Raw genomic sequence first — 20,764 nt, forward strand, 5'->3', positions numbered from 1 at the left:
AAATGAGGAGGAATAGAGTCTAAAGAAGCAGCAGTCAATGAGGCAGAAGGGGACCCAGGAGATATGGTGTCATGGAAGCCAAGTGAGGAAAGTGATTCAAGGAGAAGGAAACAAACAATGGGATTCAGTGTTGCTGGTAGGTTAAGGAAGATGCTGAGAATTGACTGTTGAATTTAGCATTAGGTGGGTCACTAGTGACCTCGACAAGAGTAGTTTTGGTGGCATGGTGGGTACCAAAGCCTGATTGGAGTGTGCTCAAGAAAGAATAAGAGGTGAACAATTGCAGACAGGGAAGACAGAAAAATTTTGAGGGGTTTTGCCATGAAAGACAGCAGTGAAATAACTTCTAATGGACAAATCCCAAGACACATGTCACTTCTAATTTATTTATCTGTTATCTTTGACACTATGTACTCATACATCCCCTGACTGTGAAAGAATTAACATCCTCAGGAGGAGCCCTCAACCAGTAGTTGGTAGGAGGTGGTAGATAAATATTAGAGCTCCTTTGCTCTTTGGGTAAATTGGGAGGCAGGTGGTTTTACACCATGACCCAGTGTACCCAGGGTAATCAGCCTACAACCTACCATTGTAGGTTGTAGCTTGGCCTGAAGACATCCTCTACTGGGGCAAGGAAGGGAAGGCAACCACTCCTCATTCTCTGCACCTCCCTAGTAGATGTCTTGCACTTGAATCCTTGTTTCGGAATCTGCTTCTCGGGGAACCTAAACTAAGACACATAATCTAAAACAAATCTTCAAAGGGCCCATGTTACCCAATAAATACTGACTTTTGGCTCATAGGTCACATGTTTGCAGTTAAAAGCCCCTTCTTAAAGAGTTTTGGGCAATTATAAAATGGAAAGATTGAGAAATCTTCCTTTCCCAAATAATCCCTACAATTTTCTTTTTCTTCCTGTGTAAAAAAGAAATATGTATTTGGTCTTCTTCCCATTTCTGACACAGAGTTTCCAAAACCTTGAAATTTCCTGAACAATAAGGGCAACAGGTACATCTTTGGTTGTTCATAACAGGTCATACCTGAGTGTGTGATATGAGGTGACTTCTAGTGGGCCCCTAGATTGCTTCAGGATGGGGCTGGTTACCAGAGGAACCAACCATGAGAATAGAGGGCTGGAACTTTCAGCTGCACCCCTAGACCTCAAGGGAGGGGACAGAGGCTGGAGATTGAGTTCAGTCTCTAATGGCCAGTGATTAAAGATGGGAATCAGAGAGCTTCCAAGTTGAGGTGCTATCAGAGTAACATGCCCAGAGAAGGCACAGAAGCTCTGAGCCCCTTCTCCATACTTTGCCTTATGCGTCTCTTCCATTTGGCTGTTTCTGATTTGAATTCTTTGTAATACACTGGGAATAGTAAACAAAATGTTTTCCTGAGTCTTGTCAGCTATTCTAGCAAATTGCTGAACCTGAGGAGGGAGTTTGGGGAACCCCTGATTTATAGCTGGTTGATCAGTACAGGTGGTGGTCTCAAACTGGTGACTGGAGCCTGAAGCAGGGCAGTCTTGTGGAACTGAGCCCTTCATCTGTGGGGTCTGTGCCAACTCCAGGGAGATAGTGTCAGAATTGAAGTGAACAGTAGAACATCCAGCTGGTGTCTGTGGATAATCAGAGAATTGCCTTGTATGGAAAGCTCCCACATATTTGGTGTGAGAAGTGTTGTGAGTAGAAATGGTAGAGAGCTATCAAAACCTAAATTCTTTTAAAAGGGTATGTTTTCTGTATTTTAAAGGCATTGGCACACTATGAACATTGCCTGCTATGGGGATGAGAGCAAAGATCTGATTTCATGCTGGGTATATTCATTTTGTATCTGTTGTTTCTAATCATGTGAAATCTAGGAAATTAGTAATTAGATGGTAATACTCAGTACTTTTAAGAGATTTTCCTTTTGGAACATTTTAGAAGGTTATTTAACCTAGAATCTGAAGTAGACAGATCATTTTATAGTCAAAGTAGTAATCAACATGCCATCCAAGAAGTCAAGTAATCAAATCAAAATTAATTTATTATTTCTGAAAGTTTTTTTAAAAAGTCTTTTAGAAATCAACTTCTTACAAATCCTAAATTACTTTTGTTGGTTAATTGACATATTTTAATCAAGTGTATTTCTTGTATATCCTATTTTTTTACATTCATTTAGGGTCTTTTTTACTGAAAACACAGCTTAAGAGAAATATACATTGTCTTCTCCACATTTATCTCCAGTATATGCAAATTAAATTTCAGGCACCTCAGACAACTCTTCCCTTTGTGCACTTAGTTATGTTCTGTAAAAAAAAAATGGGCAAGTTCTGCTTTGTCTTTTTAATAGTGAGAGGGGAAAAAAAAAAAGAATGGAAGATCCTATTAAGTGAGTCTGAGTCTATATTCTTGTTATGATTCTGCTTCTTTGGGGATTAATGGAGGAAGCTCCAATCTATTTACAATTAGTTTAAATACTTTGCAGTCTATTTCTGGCAATTTAAAAATCCCTGCCTGACGAGGCTTTACCTACTTAATATATTTCATTTTGGGGCCCCATTACCCTCTGGATAAAGTCCAATTTTTTTCTACCAAGATTCTTTTCCCTTTCCTCCTACTTCATTCTCTATGCTGGAGCCAGCATAGTTCTCTATGCTGGAACTACTTCAGGTCTTTGACCTAGTCTTTTCTCTATTACATCTCAGCTTATGTACATACACCTCCCTCAGTATGAGACTTTTTCCTGTGTCTTTCTCCTTCCCACCTCCCTGCTACCTTGCTGCTCTATAATCTGACTTCCTCCACCTGGCGAGCTCCTATTCAACCTTCAAGTCTAGGACTCTTGGGTTTTGTGTTTTTGTTTTTGTTTTTTTTAAAGTAAGTTCTATGCACAACGTGGGGCTTAAACACACGATCCTGAGATCAAGAGTTGCGTATTCCAATGACTAAGCCAGCCAGGTGCCCCAAGTCTACAATTCTTTAGGGAACTCTTTCCTGGCTTTTCAGCTTGCTTGCTTACCTATATCCCTCTCTGGAATGTTGCTTCCTTAAGAACAAGAAGTGTGCTTTGTTCTTGATTTCAATCCTAGCACTTTGCACAATATCAGGCACCTGGTATGCAGTTAATATTTGCCAAATTAATGGATGCATAAATATAAAAATGTATACTTGATGTTATGAGAAATAAAACATGGTTATGAAGAGAAATATTTAACCTAAAATATGCTAATATATTTTAGGATAAGCAGAAATTATTTTTGTTTGTGTGCATGTCAGATTTCTCATATCATGATTATCCTACATTAATAAATCTCAATTATGTTTTGGATATACTCTGAAGAATGACATAGATCCTAATGCAGGAAAGCTTGGTCCATGGAAGATATAAAGTATGTTTTTCCCCCTATGAGAATCAGGACAGGTATAGGTGTTAATAACAATAACAGCATTACTTACTATCAGGAATCTGTTCAGTAAGTGTGTGTGTGTGTGTGTATATATATATATACATATATATATATATATATATATATATATATATATATATATATGTATATATATAGTATTTTGTGATTGGAAAAATGGAAACCAAGGGTCTCCTGCTAGTTTATTGAAAAGATTATTTTCTCCTGGAGTTTCTGCACAGGAAACCTAGCGTTACAAAGGGGCATCAAGGGTCCCCGTGGTAACTGCAGGGAACATGTGTCCTAGGCTTCTGGAACAGAATGATTAAAAGAATGCGAGCCAGAGCAGAGGAATTTAGGAATCCACCAAGGATGCCTGAATGGGGTCATTGGTCCCCATCACACTCTAGAGATAGTACCATGGCTACAGGCAGTTAGAAATGGAAGACGAAGTTAACTTGTACACTGTGGGGATGTCCTCAGTTGATAAAAAGAGCTTCTCTGTGTCTGTTTTGCTTATGTTGGTGGCTAGGAGTAAATTAAGTAAAAATACCTAGATCCAAAGAGATATAGTAGTTTGAGTCTTGTGAATATACGATTTTGGAAATAATTTTGTATTTAATATAAGCTTTAACATTAATAGCAAATATTTATACAATGGCATCACAGCATAGCACTCTTATTTAATTCTACTATTATTCCTGCGAGTTACAAATTGTTTTAGTTCTTATTTAATGACAGAGGAAACAGTCTAAGATAACACAGGTGGTGATAAAGTGATGCCTGAAAGCTGGGCTTCTGATTATAAATGCAGTATTTTTTCCATGACTCCAGGCTACAAAGAAACTGCTTTCATGTTCAAGTGATTCACGTAAGTTCATTTCCCAACATTTAAAAAAAATTTTAACGTTTATTTTATTTTGAGGGAGAGAAAGGGTCATGGGAAGGGCAGAGAGAGGGCAGAGAGAGGGAGACCCAGAATCCAAAGCAGGCTCAAGGCTCTGAGTCATCAGCACAGAGTCCGACGTGGGGCTTGAACTCACGAACTGCGACATCATAACCTGACATTTCCCAACATTTTAATAACTCACTTCTTTGTTCATTTTCCAAGTATTTGTTGAGTATATGTTTTGTAGTAGTTTCCTCATCTATAAAATGGGAATAATAATTCAGTAAAACCTTGGATTGTGAGTAACTTGTTCTGCAAGTGTTCTGAAAGACAAGCAAACGTTTCTAATAATTTTAACTTGATACACGAGTGATGTCTTACAATACGAGTAGTATGTGATGCTGAACGTCACACGATTACAACTGAGCCAATGGGTCTTGAAATTCACTTTGGTACACAAGTGCTTCGGATTGCAAATGTTACAAGCATTACAAATTTGTTTCTGGAACAAATTACACTCGCCAACCAAAGTTTTAGTAGTACCTACCTCATAGGCAACTGATGATGTAAGAGCTGAGGTATAAATTGCTGTGCATGGTTTTCAATAAAACTTAAGCATTAACTATTTTTATTTACCTGATATAAGCATGTACAGAGTGTAGTAGGGACATGTATTAAATGGACATGTAAGAGTGAACACTGAAAACTTGAGATCGAAGTGTGCCACTAAGGTGATAATGATGAGGGTAGTGATAGTTGAGGCAGTAGTGATGGGGGTGAGGAGTGGCACAAGGAATATTATTTTATATATTTTTGGAGAAAAAAAGTTTACTTCTTTATTTCTTCTCCAAAAAAAAAAAAAAAAAGAGTAGAAATGACAAATAAATGTAGATGGATAAATTCTGTAAGTTTTAAACTGTATTGAGTCGTCAGTCTATTTGAAAAATGTAGCAAATTGGCTAATAAACTGAGCACTATTAAGTATACTGACCTGGCCATAGAACTTTCTTTCACCTTCTAAAACTACATCATTCTTTCCTGGCTGCATTAGTCAAAGATAAGATGATTATTAAATTGCATTGTTGTATTTAATGTTCACTAACTTTCTCAAACTGTGTTCTGTGGAATACTGGTTCACTATTAATAAATAGTGGAAATAATAATTCAGATTTTTAAAGAAGCCACGTGACAACAATAGCAATGGCAGATAATTTTTTCATTCTGAGTTTACATTATTTCAATATTTTATCTAAAAATTTGAAGAAAAGATATTATACATATACATTATTGTTGCTTGATATTTTATTATCTCAAAGGTTTAAGAACCCATGAGCTAAAAAATGTAAGATGAGCTAAGTTAGGAGAAAATTGAGAAAAGATTGTTGGTAACTGGTCTTATTTCTACCACTAATCAGCTATGTGACTTCAGAAAATTAATTACCCACCATGGACCTTAGTTGCTTCTTCTCTTTTCTTTCCTCTATTTACCACATCATTTTTAGGAGTGAAATACTTTGTAGTATCCCTGTGTGCTCATCCATCACTCTCCGCCCCCATCCCCAGGTCAGGTTTCTGCTACCTGAAGCCTTATGGAGCCTGTTTGAAAACTGGAAGTAGCTGATCTCCCAGGTCCTTCCTGGTTTTTACCATCTTTGATTCTGGTTTGGAGTTCTTAAACAGGCATTGGTGATTAGTGCAGTGCTGGGTTAGGCCAAGATCTTAGCATCCGTAGGCAGCTATCTCATGAGTTACATTATCTACATATTTTTGGTATTCTGATTACACTGTAATAATTTATATATATAATAAAAAATTGCTTTAAAATATTTTTGGTACCAGGCAAGGAATTATCAAAATATTTAAACAATTCACATTTTAATAGTTTTTTTTTTTTTAAGTTTATTTATTTATTTTGAGAACGAGAGAGCGTAAGTGGGGGAGGGACAGAGAGAAAGGGAGAGAGTCCCATGTAGGCTCCACACACTCAGTGTAGAACCCCACGAGGGGCTCCATCTCACCACTGTGAGATCATGACCTGACCTGATATCAAGAGTTGGATGCTTAACCAACTGAGCCACCCACAGGCCCCAAATTACTTTTTTTTAAAGATTTTTTTTTAAGTAATCTCTACACGCAATGTGGGGCTCAAACTCACAACCCTGAGATCAAGAGTCGCATGCTCTTCCGACTGAGTCAGCCAGGTGCCCCAATAATTCAACTTACTTTGAATTTCAAATTACTCAGAAGGGCAGGTTTCTACAGCTCCTTGTTTCACAACTAAACAGAAAATTAATTTTTAGAAAGAATTCAAAATATGTATTCTATGTATTTTTTACTTGCTCATATAACATCATCATGACTGAGCAAGCAACTAAAAGAGCATCTTCTAATAATATATTCTAATAAGAAGTGATACTTTGAATAGAATAAGTGAATATCACCGTTGTCAAGTCTTTGATTAGCCTAACCAACTTTTTCCTTACCCTTCTCCAACAAGAGAGAATATTTTTCCCTTTTATTGCAGCTAAATGATAAAACTTGGTTCTTTTACATTTTTCATTGCTTTTCTCTCATCTGAATCTTTTCTCAGTGCTTTTTTCCAATCTCAGAACTAGTCACACTAGGTCACCACTGGGACATTAAATTTATGAGGGGTATAGACAGATTGGAGAAGACCGTGACTAGACTTGAAGCCATGTAATTTAAGAAGAGGTTGAAAGAAAGGTTGAGGATTTTAATCTGGGTAAGACTAAGGGGAAGAAGTGGTCTGAGGGAGCTGCCTTTGCATTTTTGAAGAGGTGTCATGTTCAAGAATGACTAAGGGTGTTCAGGATGGCCTCAAGGGACAGAATTAGAACCAGACATATTTTGGTGCCATATCGTATTTTAGAGCTGCCTCCAGCAGTGAGTTTTCTAGCTCCAGTGTGCACAAGCATAGTCTGCAGACTGTTTTTCAGGGTGTGAAAGGCAGGATTCAAGGGATGTTCAAAGAGTCACTGTTGTTGAGACATTTCTTTACTTAACTGTTAAATGTCTATGTTTAACATTACCTTTCTTTTCTTCATTGAATGACATCTTAATTCTCTTAGCATTTTCTTTATATGTGAAATAACTTTCTTTATGGTTGTTTAAAATAAAAGTCATTTCCTACCACTTCTGTTAAGCTGGATGATTGGAAAGAAGTTTCTTCCATTATCTTCCTCCACAGACTGAAATCATGCCTTTATTATGAAACTACAGCCAATAGGAACACTGACCTCATGATAATTGAGAGAATAAAGTGTTTTATGATCTCATTAGAATCTTGACATGGATGTGTGCTGTGTGTGTACTAGCTTGTTTACAATTTTCCTTGTAGAATTTTCTATATCATTTAGATTGTGTAGATTTTGGTTTAGAAAAATTTGATTATACTGATAATCACTTATTTTTCTTTCATGCAACATTAAAAAATTACTTATAGAGTCTTAACTTCAAAAATTTCATTATAATATACATACTGTAAATATGATAAGGAAAAATAAACTTTTTCTTTTTGAGTTCTTAATTTGCAGGATTTCTTTTCATTCAGGTCATAATTTCTTTATAACTAAATTTCTTTATAACCAAAATTTCTTTATAACCAAAATTTCGAAACAAGCGAATTATATGAAAGAAATGTTTTTTGTATATTTTGTATATTTATTTTGTTCAGTTGAAGCTACTGTCTCTGAAAATACAGGTTTAGAGTTCATTTAGACTATTTGTGAAATTAAAAGTTTATGTGTTGAATGAGAACGTGGGCTTCTTTTTCTCATGCAATTTTTCTAACACAACACTGGGATGAAAAGTTGTTAGGAAATTTGCAAGTGAATTTAGATTCTACCCAAATTTAAATCGGCGAATTTGGAAACAGATTGCCATCATTGAATTCAGACTTCTAAACAAAGGGGGTAAGTTTATTGAGACATTCATTTGCTTTGCTTTTGTATCTTTCACATATAAAACCTGTTAGAAATTTTCAGTAAAATAATTTGATTTGGCCAACATGATTGTTGACACCAAGACTGGGAGAATATCAGGCAAAATTCAAGTAATTGTATGACTGCGGACAACATGTTTGAGAGATGTCTTCTCCTTTAGAACTCCACAGCCATGACCAGTGGACTATAAAACATGGAATGCATCTCAACACTGAAGAACATTACAATTCACCTTTCAGGACTTTTACAGTTTTAAAAAACTCTTTTGAGGTATTTTTTCCTCATGTGAAGATTAGGGTACAGATGATGCTGTATAGGTATAGGGTATAGTAAGTACTGGTTAATGATTCTTCCAGTTTTAAATTTATATGGTTCTGTCCTTAAAGATTTGGATGTTAGGGTTTTTTTTGTTTGTTTTTTTTTTTACTCTCTTACAAGGACGTGTTTGATTAGAATTACTGACGTGTTCTCTTTTTTCTGAATAGCTAAGAAATATACACACACACACATATAACTTATGAGAGCAACAACAAAAAAATCAAACCACTCAGGTTTCCAAAAGCACTTCATATTTATTTTTTGTTCCCATTTAGCTTTTTGGAGAATCGGCAAAGCTGATTAACGGTCTAAGACCAGGGAGTTGAGTTTTACTCGCTGGCCTCACTGCGCTCCTTCAAAGTCCGCCCGGCAGTTCTTCACTTGTGCGCCCCCTTTCTCCCAAAGGCGGGCGCAAATCCCTTTCAGTTTCTGAGAAACCACATAGAGCGCATGCTCTTACGATGGTGGATCTGTAGCGCCATTTTCATACCGAAGGCTTTAATTAGGCACGTCTGTAGGGTACCCAGTATTAAAGTTGTTCAAACAGTGTGAGGAGCCTCACAGAAACAAGACAAGGGCTTTTTGGGACGAACCACTCCCTGCAGCACTTAAGCTAAGACGTAAAGAGATTCTTTTGTGTTAATTTCCCCCGTGGACGAGTGGCCCTCTCGTGTGTCGCTAGTTCCCTCCCCGCTCCACCCCTCTCCCGCCCCGGCTGGCTTCGCTTCCCCGCCCCCCTCCTCGACCAGAGCAAGATAAAGGTGAGGCATTTGTGATGATTTTGCGGCCACAGTGGCAGTCCAAATGAGAGGACGTGGGGGACCGGATGGGAACGTTTTCCCCTGTGAGAACAAAGCACAGGTTATTTCAAAGTCCAGTATGTGTAGAGGAAACCGGTACATGTTCTTTTGAGCTAGGAGGTAGCGCTTTTTTAATTTTATTTTTTATAAAGGTGGAGATCCATCAGGGGTAGGGGGCTAGGGTTGCTACAAAGATTTGCTATATATAGGAGGCGGAGCGCGGAGCTCTGAGGTCTTTTAAGTGTGTGTGTGCGTGTGTGTGCGTTCGCGCCAAGAGTTTAAGAGAATGTGGGTGATGGGGCGCGCAAGAGAGACAGAGAAGAAAAATCTGGAGTGGGAGAAGACTTAGTGCAGAAAAGGAAGGGGGGCCGGCGCATCCTTGCCTGGGAAGCCGCAAAAGCGCCCTTCCCTACCTACTCCCTACTCCACCGTTTCATTCATAAGTTTCTAGTCTGGAGGCCCCGCCCGGCTCCCCTGGGCCCAGGGCCCCGTTTCCTGTACAGCAATTGGTGGACGGCAACAAAGCCTTAGCAACTGGCTCCTAGTGACATGTGGGCCGCCTGGTAACTGGGGCGCGGGGCCGGCGCCGAGAAAGGAGCGGGGCTGTCCCTTTAAGGGATGGCCGCGGAGCCGTGAAAGTGGAGGGGGCCGGGGGAGGGCGGGGAGGAAGGTCTGAGGGCGGACCTAGGGGGAGGAGGAGGAGGAAGAGTTGCTGCTGAAAGGAGGTGGCGAAGGAGGAGCCGGAGCAGCTGCTGCCAGCCCGCGGGCACCGGAGTTCTGCCCGCTGCCGCACGAGTAGCCACGGGCGCGATCGGGGCAGACGTCTCCTCCTCCATGATCACTTTGGGAGCGGGGGGAAGACTTTGCCCTGCCGTGAGAGCTGGTCTGCGTTTTCCAGGCGCGGCGGCGGCGGCGGAGCAGCCGCAGCAGCCGGGTCCGAATCGGAGCGGCCACAGCCTGGGGCGTGTGCGCCCCGCGCGGAGCGGGCTCGGGTTCCCCACGGAATGTCCCCGGGGCGCCCGGCGCGCTGACCCCCCAGCCGCCTCCGCCTTCGGCGCCTGCTGCCTCGCTCCGGCGGGCTTGGTGTTCGGGACTGCAAGCTTCCCGGCTCCTGGGCAGTGGGGAAGCCCCCGGGGGCGGGTGACCTCAGCTGTCCACGACCCAGCCCTCCCCCGTGCGTATCTTGCTTAAGATGGCAGCGGAGTCAGGGGAACTAATCGGGGCTTGCGAGTTCATGAAAGGTGAGGAGCAGCCGCCCCACATCCTCCAACCCTACCTCACCCCCAACTCTTCACTTCTAGCCCTATGTCCCAACCGCCGCCTCCGGCTTCTCTTGGGGTCCCCAGTGTCCTGCAGCGGCTGCGCGCGCTCTCGTCTCCTCTCGCTACTGTCCTCTCCCAGAGGACCCCCTGCTTCCGGCTTCTCTGTCTTTCTTGCGTCCCAGGTTCCCTCTGCAGCTCCCTCGGATGGCCTCCCTGCCCAGTAGTGGGACAGCGCGGGGTTCCGCCGGACTTTTGCACGCAGGGGCTGGTGGGGATCCCGCTCTGGGTGATTTTTTTTTTTAGTCTCCTTTATCCCGCTCGGTTTTCGGGACACTCCCTCCCTGCCCGCCCCCCCCCCCCCCCCCCCCCCCCCCGCTCCCGCATCACACCTCCCTGTCTCTTACTCCTTTCCTCTTCTTGAAGTCTTCGATGCTGCAGGCTCGCCTCTCTCTTCCCCTTCTGCAGTGGCTGAGGTCTGGAGATTTCTGAACCAAACTTGCATCTTCAGTTCTATGGGTACCCCCAGCTTCTATCTGGGCCCGTTCGCCTGGAACAGGGGAGATATGGGAACTGCCCCAGCTGAGTCTCTCAGTCAGGTCCCCTCCTCGCCTCTCTGTTGTGCTCTTGAGTCTCTGGGTTTCTGGGAGAGATCAGGTTTCTGCAAGAATTCCACGTGTTAATAGAATCTTTAAATAATGGGTAGCAGTTATTAGTTTGATCTTTCCTGTAGTACCACCACCCCTGCCCACCGTTCAGCTTCCCTACTTCTCATATGTTTTCTCCCATCTTTTAAACTTGTCTTTCAGATCGGTTATATTTTGCTACTTTAAGGAATAGACCAAAAAGCACAGTAAATACCCACTATTTCTCCATCGATGAGGAGCTGGTCTATGAAAAGTAAGTTTCTATTTTTTTTTTCCCCCCTCAACCGTTTAGCTTGTTGGCTCTTTGGTGAGGGAACAGCACTATGTGCCTCTATGGCAGGTTTATTCAGTTTCCCCCAATGGTGCAAGTAACAATACCATTTTCCGGAAGACTCAGATGCCTGAGCAGAGGTGCAGAGCAAGTTAACATCATTTGAACCTGTCGACACCCCAGTCCTTTTAGACCTCTGTCTATATTAGCTCTTCCTACTGCCACCACAAACTGCAACCCTAGATACCTAACACTCCCCAGAGTAGGACCAGGGAGACACTGTCCTTGCCAGACTCTCTAATTGGCTTGTGAATCAGCCACCCAGTATTTATGGAGCACCCACAGAGTATAGGGAAGCGTGTGTATTACAGGTGCTTCAGCTTTACAGTTCACAAGGCTTCTGTTGTCTCTCAGGATGTTTTCGTTTCTGCGGCTCATTTTTGGAAAATGGGACCTGTTTAGCTGGAGGTAGCTGTACCTAAGTCATATCCATGAGTAAGATTTTACCTGTACAAGAAATTACTGAGTTATTTTATTTGGTTGCTCCAAGCTTCAGAGTAGTACTTTCTTTGTCTTTGAGGAAGTGGTATAGGAGTGATTTACTTTCTTTGGTTACTTTGCTTCTTCTATGGGAATTAGGATTTGAGAGTGTAAAATAAGAATAGGGAACTGTTGTTTGTGAAAGACCAATAGTTTACAGGAAAAAGATATCTTAATATTTCAAGGGTAATAAAAATTTAATTGAAGAGAGATAAATCTCTGTTCAATAAAAGCAACAGATAATAAGGAATAAGAAGGCTGAATTGACTTGATTACGCTCTCATTAAAAAGAGCTGGTGTTTCAGAGTAGTCCAATATCTTCTAACTTAAACATTTAACTTTACTCTCTTGTTGTTAAACCAAACATGCAATTAAATGAACATAGTTAAATGAACCATAGTGACCCTCATAAGCTTCCTAGGACTTGTCCTGTTAAAAGGGATTTTGGCGGTTCTGCCTAATTTGTGGGTACCACCAAGGCATTTGAAGAGTGAGAGTATTCTCGACTTCGAAGAGTGTATCTTTTATTTGAGGGCAAACCATCTTTAACTGTCACTTCATCATAGGGATTCTTGAAACTGATGTCTTCAGAACATTTCTCTTAGTGGTACTGGGGGCAGGATGCTTCTTGAATGGCTGAAGTCAAAGTGGGAATGAAAGAGCCCTTTGCTGCTGCATATGAATGCTGCCGGGAGGAGGTCTAAATCCCTGGTGTCAGATTGCAGCCATGCTCCTAGACGGAACGGAGTAATGTGTGGCCTGCTCCCCCGACCCTACCCCGTGTACCTGGCTGATGTCACTGCTAGCAGTGTTTATTGAGTGTTCACTATATTGTTGGGAGTGTGCATTTTTGTTGCTTTCTTTTAGTGAGTTTCAGGTTTGGGGACCTGACTCTTGTGAGTCTGACAGTAGGGACTGTGTATGTGCCATTATGTTCCACTCTGCAGTGGCTGACGGGCCAGAGGTTGTTCGGATGTCATGGAACAAGTTTCAGTCATTGAGGTCTGAATTGCTTCTTTAGAGATTGCTAAATGGTATAGTTCTAGCAGAAAATTACACGTAGCCACCGAACGCAGCACTCAGTGGTTTTTTGATTGTAGTATTGATATATGGAGAACATTTTTTTGTGCATTTTAAGGTTGGTATTTTAGGATAGGGCTACAAATCACATTCCTCTTGTATTTAAAACAATTTTTTTGATAGATGTTTATTTTGAGAGAGAGAGAGAGAGAGAGCATGAGCAGGGGAGGAGCAGAGAGAAAGGGAGACACAGAATCCAAAGCAGTCTCCAGGCCCTGAGCTGTCAGCACAGAGCCCAATGTGGGGCTCGAACTCACAAACCATGAGATTATGACCTGAGCCAAAGTCGGACGCTTAGCCGACTGAGCCACCCAGGCGTCCACACATTCCTCTTGTATTTATTCTCCTGTGTTTCCGGTGTCTTATAAAGAAAGACTTGCTGGAGAGACCATCCTAATTATGTTGTGAGTTTTGATGTCATTTGAAACTATAAAGAGGATTCCGGCCTGGGCAGAGCATATACCTCTTTCAGTTTGGACGTGCCCAGCTACTGTGCCAGTGCAGTGGCTGTGGTTCTGATTAGCCATCATTCCATCTTTTTTTGTTATCCCAACCTATTACACATGCTAGATGCTGGAGAGGATACAGTGGCGATGGATGCACATAATACCTTCGAGGAGCCGCACGCCTGTAGGGAGGATGACAGCGGTGCAGTCAAAGGGATAGAAAGAGAACTGACTTTAGGTTGACATAGCCCCTGTACTAAGAAGAGTTCCCAGGCAGGTGAGAGCACATTTGATTGCCGTGTTTAGAAAAGGCTTCGTGGAGGAGGAGTTACAATTGGTTTGAAGAACAGACAGAGTTTTATCTGGCAGAGATGTGAGAGGAGAGATCCCAGAAGCAAGAACAGCAAGGATGAGGAAGGAGGCTCCGGAATGGATTCAGGGAATAGGAAGCCCCCAATTAGCCTGGTGTGTATGCAGGTCCAAGGGGGGTGTGCAGTATGAAGTCAAAAGGTCAGTGGGGTGCAGATTGAATGCCAGGGTGGGGATCTGCAGTTTCCTTGTATACCATTGGACCCTTCTGTGGGTTTTGGGGCAGTCCATGGTATAACTGGATCTGGGCTAATTGCAAATAGTGGTAAACATTTATTGAGTGTTTAAATGCATGCTAGTTGCTGTTCTAGGTGCCCCACAATGCTTAATTATTAATTCATTTTATTTTCACAACAATTCTGTGAGGCTGGTACTATTATCCTTAGCGTGCAGAGATGATGAAAGTAGCGTACAGAGAGGTTAGGGAACTTGCCCAAGGTCACAGAGTTAAGATATAGCAGAGCTGGAATTTGAAACTGAGCCCTCTGGTTCTGGAGTACATCTGTCTTCTCTCAAAAAGTTAGTAGGATTGGGGCGCCTGGGGGCTCAGTCGGTTAAGTGTCTGACTTTGGCTCAGGTCATGATCTCACCCTTCGTGAGTTTGAACCCTGCATTGGGCTCTGTGCTGACAACTCAGAGCCTGGAGCTTGCTTCAGATTCTGTGTCTCCCCCTCTCTCTGTCCCTCTCCTGCTCGCACTCTGTCTGTCTCTTCTCTCTCAAAAATAAATAAACATTAAAAGAATAAAAAAAAAAAGTTAATAGGATAGCATCCTTAAAACGAGTTAGGGTGGAAGTAGAAGCCCACTTAGAAAAATTCTGGAATGTTCAAGGGGAAGAAATAAGTGCCTAGGTGAGGATTGGTAGCAATGGTGATAGAAAGAAGGGATCTGAATCCATGTGACTGGCAGTAGATCAGGTGGGTGGGTTGGGGGGTGCTGAGGAAAAGGAGGAGGTGAAGAAGGCCTTAAGACAGCCTGGGTCCTGGTGAGCCTGCTGGGACCATTAACTGAACAAGAAGTAGGGCAGAAGAATCGGCTTTAGTGGGGAGATCAGGCATTCCATTTTGGTCAGGTTGAATTTAAGGAATTTTTTTTTTTTTAATGTTTATTTATTTTTGAGACAGAGAGAGACAGAGCATGAACGGGGGAGGGTCAGAGAGAGAGGGAGACACAGAATCTGAAGCAGGCTCCAGGCTCTGAGCTGTCAGCACAGAGCCCGACGTGGGGCTTGAACTCACAGACCGGGAGATCATGACCTGAGCCGAAGTTGGACGCTTAACCGACTGAGCCACCCAGGCGCCCCAGGAATTTAAGAGATACCACATAGACTTGAAGTTCTTAAACTTGGGGATTTTTTTCCAAAAGAGATGATAAAACTGTGAGAATGATGTGATTTTGGGGGAGAAAGAGAAGATATTAAGGTCTGTATTTCACAGGCAGGGCCAGGAAGAGGAAGCAGGGGAAGGAGGAGGAAATAAACAGAGGTGGACAAACACTGGAGAGAGAGAAGAAAGGGAGGAGGGACAGAAGCCTGGGAATCCATCTTGTCAGCTCTACTTCTTTAGGATGTGTAGAATGAGAGAGATTGCAAAGCCCCTAGAAGAATGTGTAGTAACCTCTGTTCTGTCTATGGAGGAAGTCTTGTGGTGGGAAAAATCTTGACTATCATATCATAATGTACATGTCTCTAAGGAGAGGAGTATGTTTATATGCACTGTCACACAGGCCTTGCTCAACCTTGTAACTCTGTACTTATTTGTTGAATGTATAAATGAAATGCTGCCTTTCTGGATAAATTATCACCTTGAAAATGCAACTATTATTTATGAATCAGTAAGTAGTCTCTTTAAACATTAGGCTGTAGGTACTCTGGACGCAGCTGTGTTTTGTGCAGGTGTTTAGTTAGTTCTAAGAGGATGATAGCACTCCATGATTGAAATGGCAACCTTCTGAGAAGCTGGTGGAGAAAATTTAACAAAGTGGCCTCATGATGTGTGGCTGTTTATTAGAAATGAGGGTCTGAATTTTCTGCTTGATCTTAAAACAGAATTTATCACATTAATATAAAGGCTTGAGCAGTTTTAGTAAAATGTGGTTGATAAGAAAGCCATACATTTGTCCTTGGGTTAGGATTTCACAGATGAGAATAAAAATTAGAGCATGAACTAACACACTTGTGGCACAAAAGTAGCCCAATAAAAAGAGAGCCTTTCAAAGATTTATCTGTATTTGATTAAGGTACAAATAATACACAACTCTCCAGAAAGGCTAATTCTTTAGTTTTGGAATTGGGCCCTGTAATCCAAATAGAGGCTTACTTTTTTATAACTTGGCTCAAGTTTTTTTGGCTCAAAAGTTAGAAAAATGAAGTATGTTAATTGTTATAACCTTTGCATGCCCCTCCTGACTGTGATGATGGGTATAGGGTTGGATGTTAATGCATAGAAAGCCAGTTTGCTATGAAGGGTGGTGGAGAGGGTGTTTATTTTTAGCCTTGTCCATTTTCATTTCTTCTCTCCTTATGTTTACAAAGGAAAGGTGTTGAGAATGCAGGAGAGAATTTTCATGGACATACTCTGGGGACTGAATATTAAGCAGTGTCTGAAGTGACTCGAAGCATTTCACCAAATGGTTTTGCATGGAAGAATGAACAGCCTCTAATGAGGACTAATTAGCTAAACTGAAGATTTAAATAATTTAAAATGTTCAGTTTTCACTTAAACTTTATTAAAACACTCTTGTATTAATGCAACCAGGAATTTTTGGATAAATCACGTATAGAAGAATGATTTCTTTGATAGTCTGTAAAATAGGTTTGAGTCAGAATGTGAACCTAGGACATCTTTGAGAGAAATACAGAAAAACTTCCCTTGCCTGGAAATATTTGTGGGACTGGAGTTTTTAGGTGAGAAGAAACCCTTTTGGTTTTCAAATTTTATTTTAAATTTAATATGTAGCAAGTAGGCTAATTTAATGGAAAGACTAATGCCATTTATGGACATGCACACGTTCACACACATATGATCATATAGAGTCTTAGGGCCATCATTTGGTACCCCAGCTGTCATTGTAAATTGCTATGATATTGACAGAAGAGAAGATATAGTTGAATTTGGAGACACATTCCCCCATGGGAATAAAAATAAAATCATAATAACAGCCTACATTTATAGACCTGGGCCAGCACCTAGGAGTCGGGTGCTATTATTATCACTACTTTACAGATGAGGAAGCTGAGGCTCAGGTCGGGTAAGCAGAGCCAAAGGTCACTGAGCTAGTAAAGTTGCTGAGCTGGGATTCAAGCCATAGGTAGTTGGCTTTGGAGTTCATGCTGTTATGCTCCCAGCAGGTTCCCAGTTGTCTTGAGCCCGAGGCTGGTGGGGAGGGTGCAGTACCAGCTCTACACCCCTGCCCCACACACTTGGCCCTTCTGACTTGAGTGGGGAATGGCTTTGGTAAGAAAGTGCCACCGACAGTGCGTGTACCAACTTTATGTCCAGGTTATATCTGGGAATGTGTGGTGGTAATTAAAGTGTTTTTTCCCACTTTGTGGGTGTAATTTTGCTTTTTCTCCTTTCGGTGGACTGCCAGAGAGAGAGAGAGAGGGAAGGAATAAATTGAGCTAATTATCATTATGTATTAATAGGATGGATGAAACAAAAGCAGTCCAGTTTTCATAAGCTTATGAAAACTTCTTTTGCAGGCTGTACAGTGAAATGTTCTTGCTGCTTAAGTAGTGTAACTTAAGATATAAATTTGTGCGGGGCGCCTGGGTGGCGCAGTTGGTTAAGCGGCCGACTTCAGCCAGGTCACGATCTCGCGGTCCGTGAGTTCGAGCCCCGCGTCGAGCCCCGCGTCGAGCCCCGCGTCGGGCTCTGGGCTGATGGCTCGGAGCCTGGAGCCTGTTTCCGATTCTGTGTCTCCCTCTCTCTCTGCCCCTCCCCCGTTCATGCTCTGTCTCTCTCTGTCCCAAAAATAAATAAAAAACGTTAAAAAAAAAAAAAAAAAAAGATATAAATTTGTGCATAGAATTCTCTTAAAACTCAGAAAACTTTGTAGCTTTTGAAAGACAGTGGGTTTACACTTCCTTCTCCCTTTCTCCTTTCTTATGTCCTAACCTTGCAAAAATTACCCAGTATTTTTTCAGGGCCACTTTTTTCTTCCTCTGTTTTGAACACATGCCTTTTAAGTGTGTGTGTATTTGTGTATTTTAACCAACAGTACTACATAGTATATGTGATGAGGAAATGCACAAATCTGTATACACTAACCAGCCAATTTTAAATTCAGTGACATACCAGAGCCAAATTTCACTTTCTAGGTATAGATTTATTTAAATACTTGCTGTTTTGGACCCATTAGGCATTCACAATGGGTAGTCTGTCTCTAATCTTCATAAGGACACATTATTTTTTAGTTCTTTCAATTTGTTTGAGATAAGCCTGACAGAAACATAAAATTTAACTACGGTGCTAAGGATTCAGTTAAAACTAACAGGGCTGGTCTTAATCAGGCTGCCTGACACATGGATCCAAATAGCCGGGCTGTAGGAGAGAGTCCAATGGGGAGCAGTTGGCCGTCCAAGTTCTGACTATGCCAAGTCACCGTGGGGCGGCTTCATTATTTTGTTTGAAGTAGATTCCTAAGACATCAGATGTTTTCAGTTGTAAGTTCATAAACACATTCCAAAGCCGAAAGCAAATGACTTTTACTAACCCAGAGCTTAATGCACCTTTGTGCTTAACAAAAGCAAAAAGAAAAAGAAAAAAGACCCTTGACACATTTTCACAGGAAGTGAAAAAAGCGGGACTTAAGACTTAGAGGTGGTTGAAAATTGCTGGAGGAGAAACATTTAGATGGGATAGATTTTGGTGCAGAGCGCTGTGCTAATGCTTCGAGGATAGACAAATACGTACAGAAGGCAGTCGGAACAAATACTGTGAAGGGCGATATATGACAAAAGCTGCAAAGGTATGTGTTAGGAATCCAAGAAACGAAGAGGTTATTACTGCCCGGGGTGATAAAGACTACACAGAGTGATATTTGAACTAGCTCTTGAAGGGTGTGTAAGAGCAAAGAGTGTATGTTATCATCTCTGTGAGGACAAGTACTATCTGTTTTTGCTTTCATTGTATCCCTACACCCCGCACAATGCCTGACATGGAGGTGGTGCTCATGAAATTTTAGCTGAATGAATGAATGAATGAGTGAGTGAAAGAGGAAGGAAAAGAGAGAAAGAAGAGATTTCCAGTATTTGGAGTTGGCAATATTCCATTAGGTGACATGAAATATTTGAATGCAGAGAGGTCCCAGGTGAGGCTGGACACATAGTGGGGACGGGATCTAGGTTGTGCTGTAGAATGGCAGAAAGACTGATTAGAGCTCTGCTTTAGGCTGGGAGGCGGAGGGGTGGGGTGGGGGTGTGTGTGTGGGGGGGATGGCTCTGTTTAAGCTGTGGCAGGATTGGATTAGGGCGGTAACAATGGGAACAGAAAGGCCAGATGGAGGAAGAGGCTAGAAAGGATGGATTGAGCGTATTTGGGATTGACCACGTTGGGAGGTGGGGAGGGGGTGGTGAGGAACTGAAGGGTAGGTTCAAGGTCCCTAGCTTGGGTGACTGGGAGAAAGTGGCACCTTAAAGTAGAATGTGTGTAAATTGGAAGGAAGGGTTACTTTTTTTATTGCTTGGTTTTATTTTGGGGATGGGCAAAGGAAGTAAGAAGGGGAGTTAATAATGAAAGTAAAAGAGGAGTCTTTGTCTTTTGTGATCTTTAAGGAGAAAATAGACAATGCCTGCCTGGGATATTTAGGTATTTACTTGTTTAAAAACTGAGAAGTTGGGTGGGACACTGATCTTAAGTTCCTTTCTGGCTCACTGATTTAAATTGGGATTTCTACGGGTAAATGTCAAATTTATTGTTTCTTTAAAAAAACATGCTTTAGTTTCAATTTACCTAAAAAAACTTTGGTTTTGCTAATCATCCAAATACTTCCAGGACCACCAAAGAATCAGATGTTGAATGAGAACCATCAAAAATATCACTTTATTTATTGAAAGCATGTACTGTTCTCAGTCCTCACAACTTGAAAACATCTTGTAAATGGTCACAATTTTTCTTTGTCATTGACAGTGAATTCCTTTATAGGAAACAGTTTGTGTGAACTATAGTTTTTGAATAAAATGTTTCACTTACTAATTTATACATTTACTATTTTGGTCTTAAAGATGTTCACATCCAATTGATGAAGTGGAGAATTTACTAGTTTGGACCTGTTCTTTTGTTATAAAATTTAATTTTCATTTGGAGAACCAGAAAAGATGGTTTATTTCACCTTTATTCTCCTTGGTGGATATACGCTAGTAAGGCATTTATCCAGTTTTTTCTGGGAATGTGGCATTCTAGTGAGGCAGCTCCTACAAAGAGTTGGGAAATCACATCTTGAAATATGAAAGCAGTTTTGTAATTTGTGGAACTTTTCTTTTTTTTAAAATTTTTTTTTCAACGTTTTTTATTTATTTTTGGGACAGAGAGAGACAGAGCATGAACGGGGGAGGGGCAGAAAGAGAGGGAGACACAGAATCGGAAACAGGCTCCAGGCTCCGAGCCATCAGCCCAGAGCCTGACGCGGGGCTCGAACTCACGGACCGCGAGATCGTGACCTGGCTGAAGTCGGACGCTTAACCGACTGCGCCACCCAGGCGCCCCTTATTTTTTTTTTTTTTTTAATTTTTTTTTCAACTTAATTTGTGGAACTTTTCTAAGATGAATCTGCATTTTCTTCTTCTTGAAGAGTTTA

General features: G+C 41.5%; 1 protein-coding gene across 5 annotated transcripts in view; it reads left to right on the plus strand.

Moving 5' to 3' along the window:
* The first annotated feature begins 9,365 nt into the window (after positions 1 to 9,365).
* The window catches only part of CDC14A (cell division cycle 14A), a 184,970-nt gene continuing 173,571 nt past the window's right edge, over positions 9,366 to 20,764 (plus strand). For 3 of the 5 annotated variants that reach the window (XM_042953050.1, XM_042953047.1, XM_042953049.1), the window contains exons 1-2: positions 9,366 to 9,474; positions 11,423 to 11,513. In XM_042953050.1, coding sequence (XP_042808984.1) covers positions 9,381 to 9,474; positions 11,423 to 11,513 — 185 coding nt within the window. In that variant the 5' untranslated portion in view covers positions 9,366 to 9,380. Of the gene's footprint in view, positions 9,475 to 10,024; positions 10,596 to 11,422; positions 11,514 to 13,555; positions 13,875 to 20,764 lie in introns of those variants that run through there. The other 2 variants (XM_042953048.1, XM_042953051.1) reach the window with 2 other exon arrangements.

This window comes from Panthera leo, chromosome C1 (genome assembly GCF_018350215.1).
Source record: "Panthera leo isolate Ple1 chromosome C1, P.leo_Ple1_pat1.1, whole genome shotgun sequence".
In the NCBI taxonomy this organism is placed as follows: Eukaryota; Metazoa; Chordata; class Mammalia; order Carnivora; family Felidae; genus Panthera; species Panthera leo.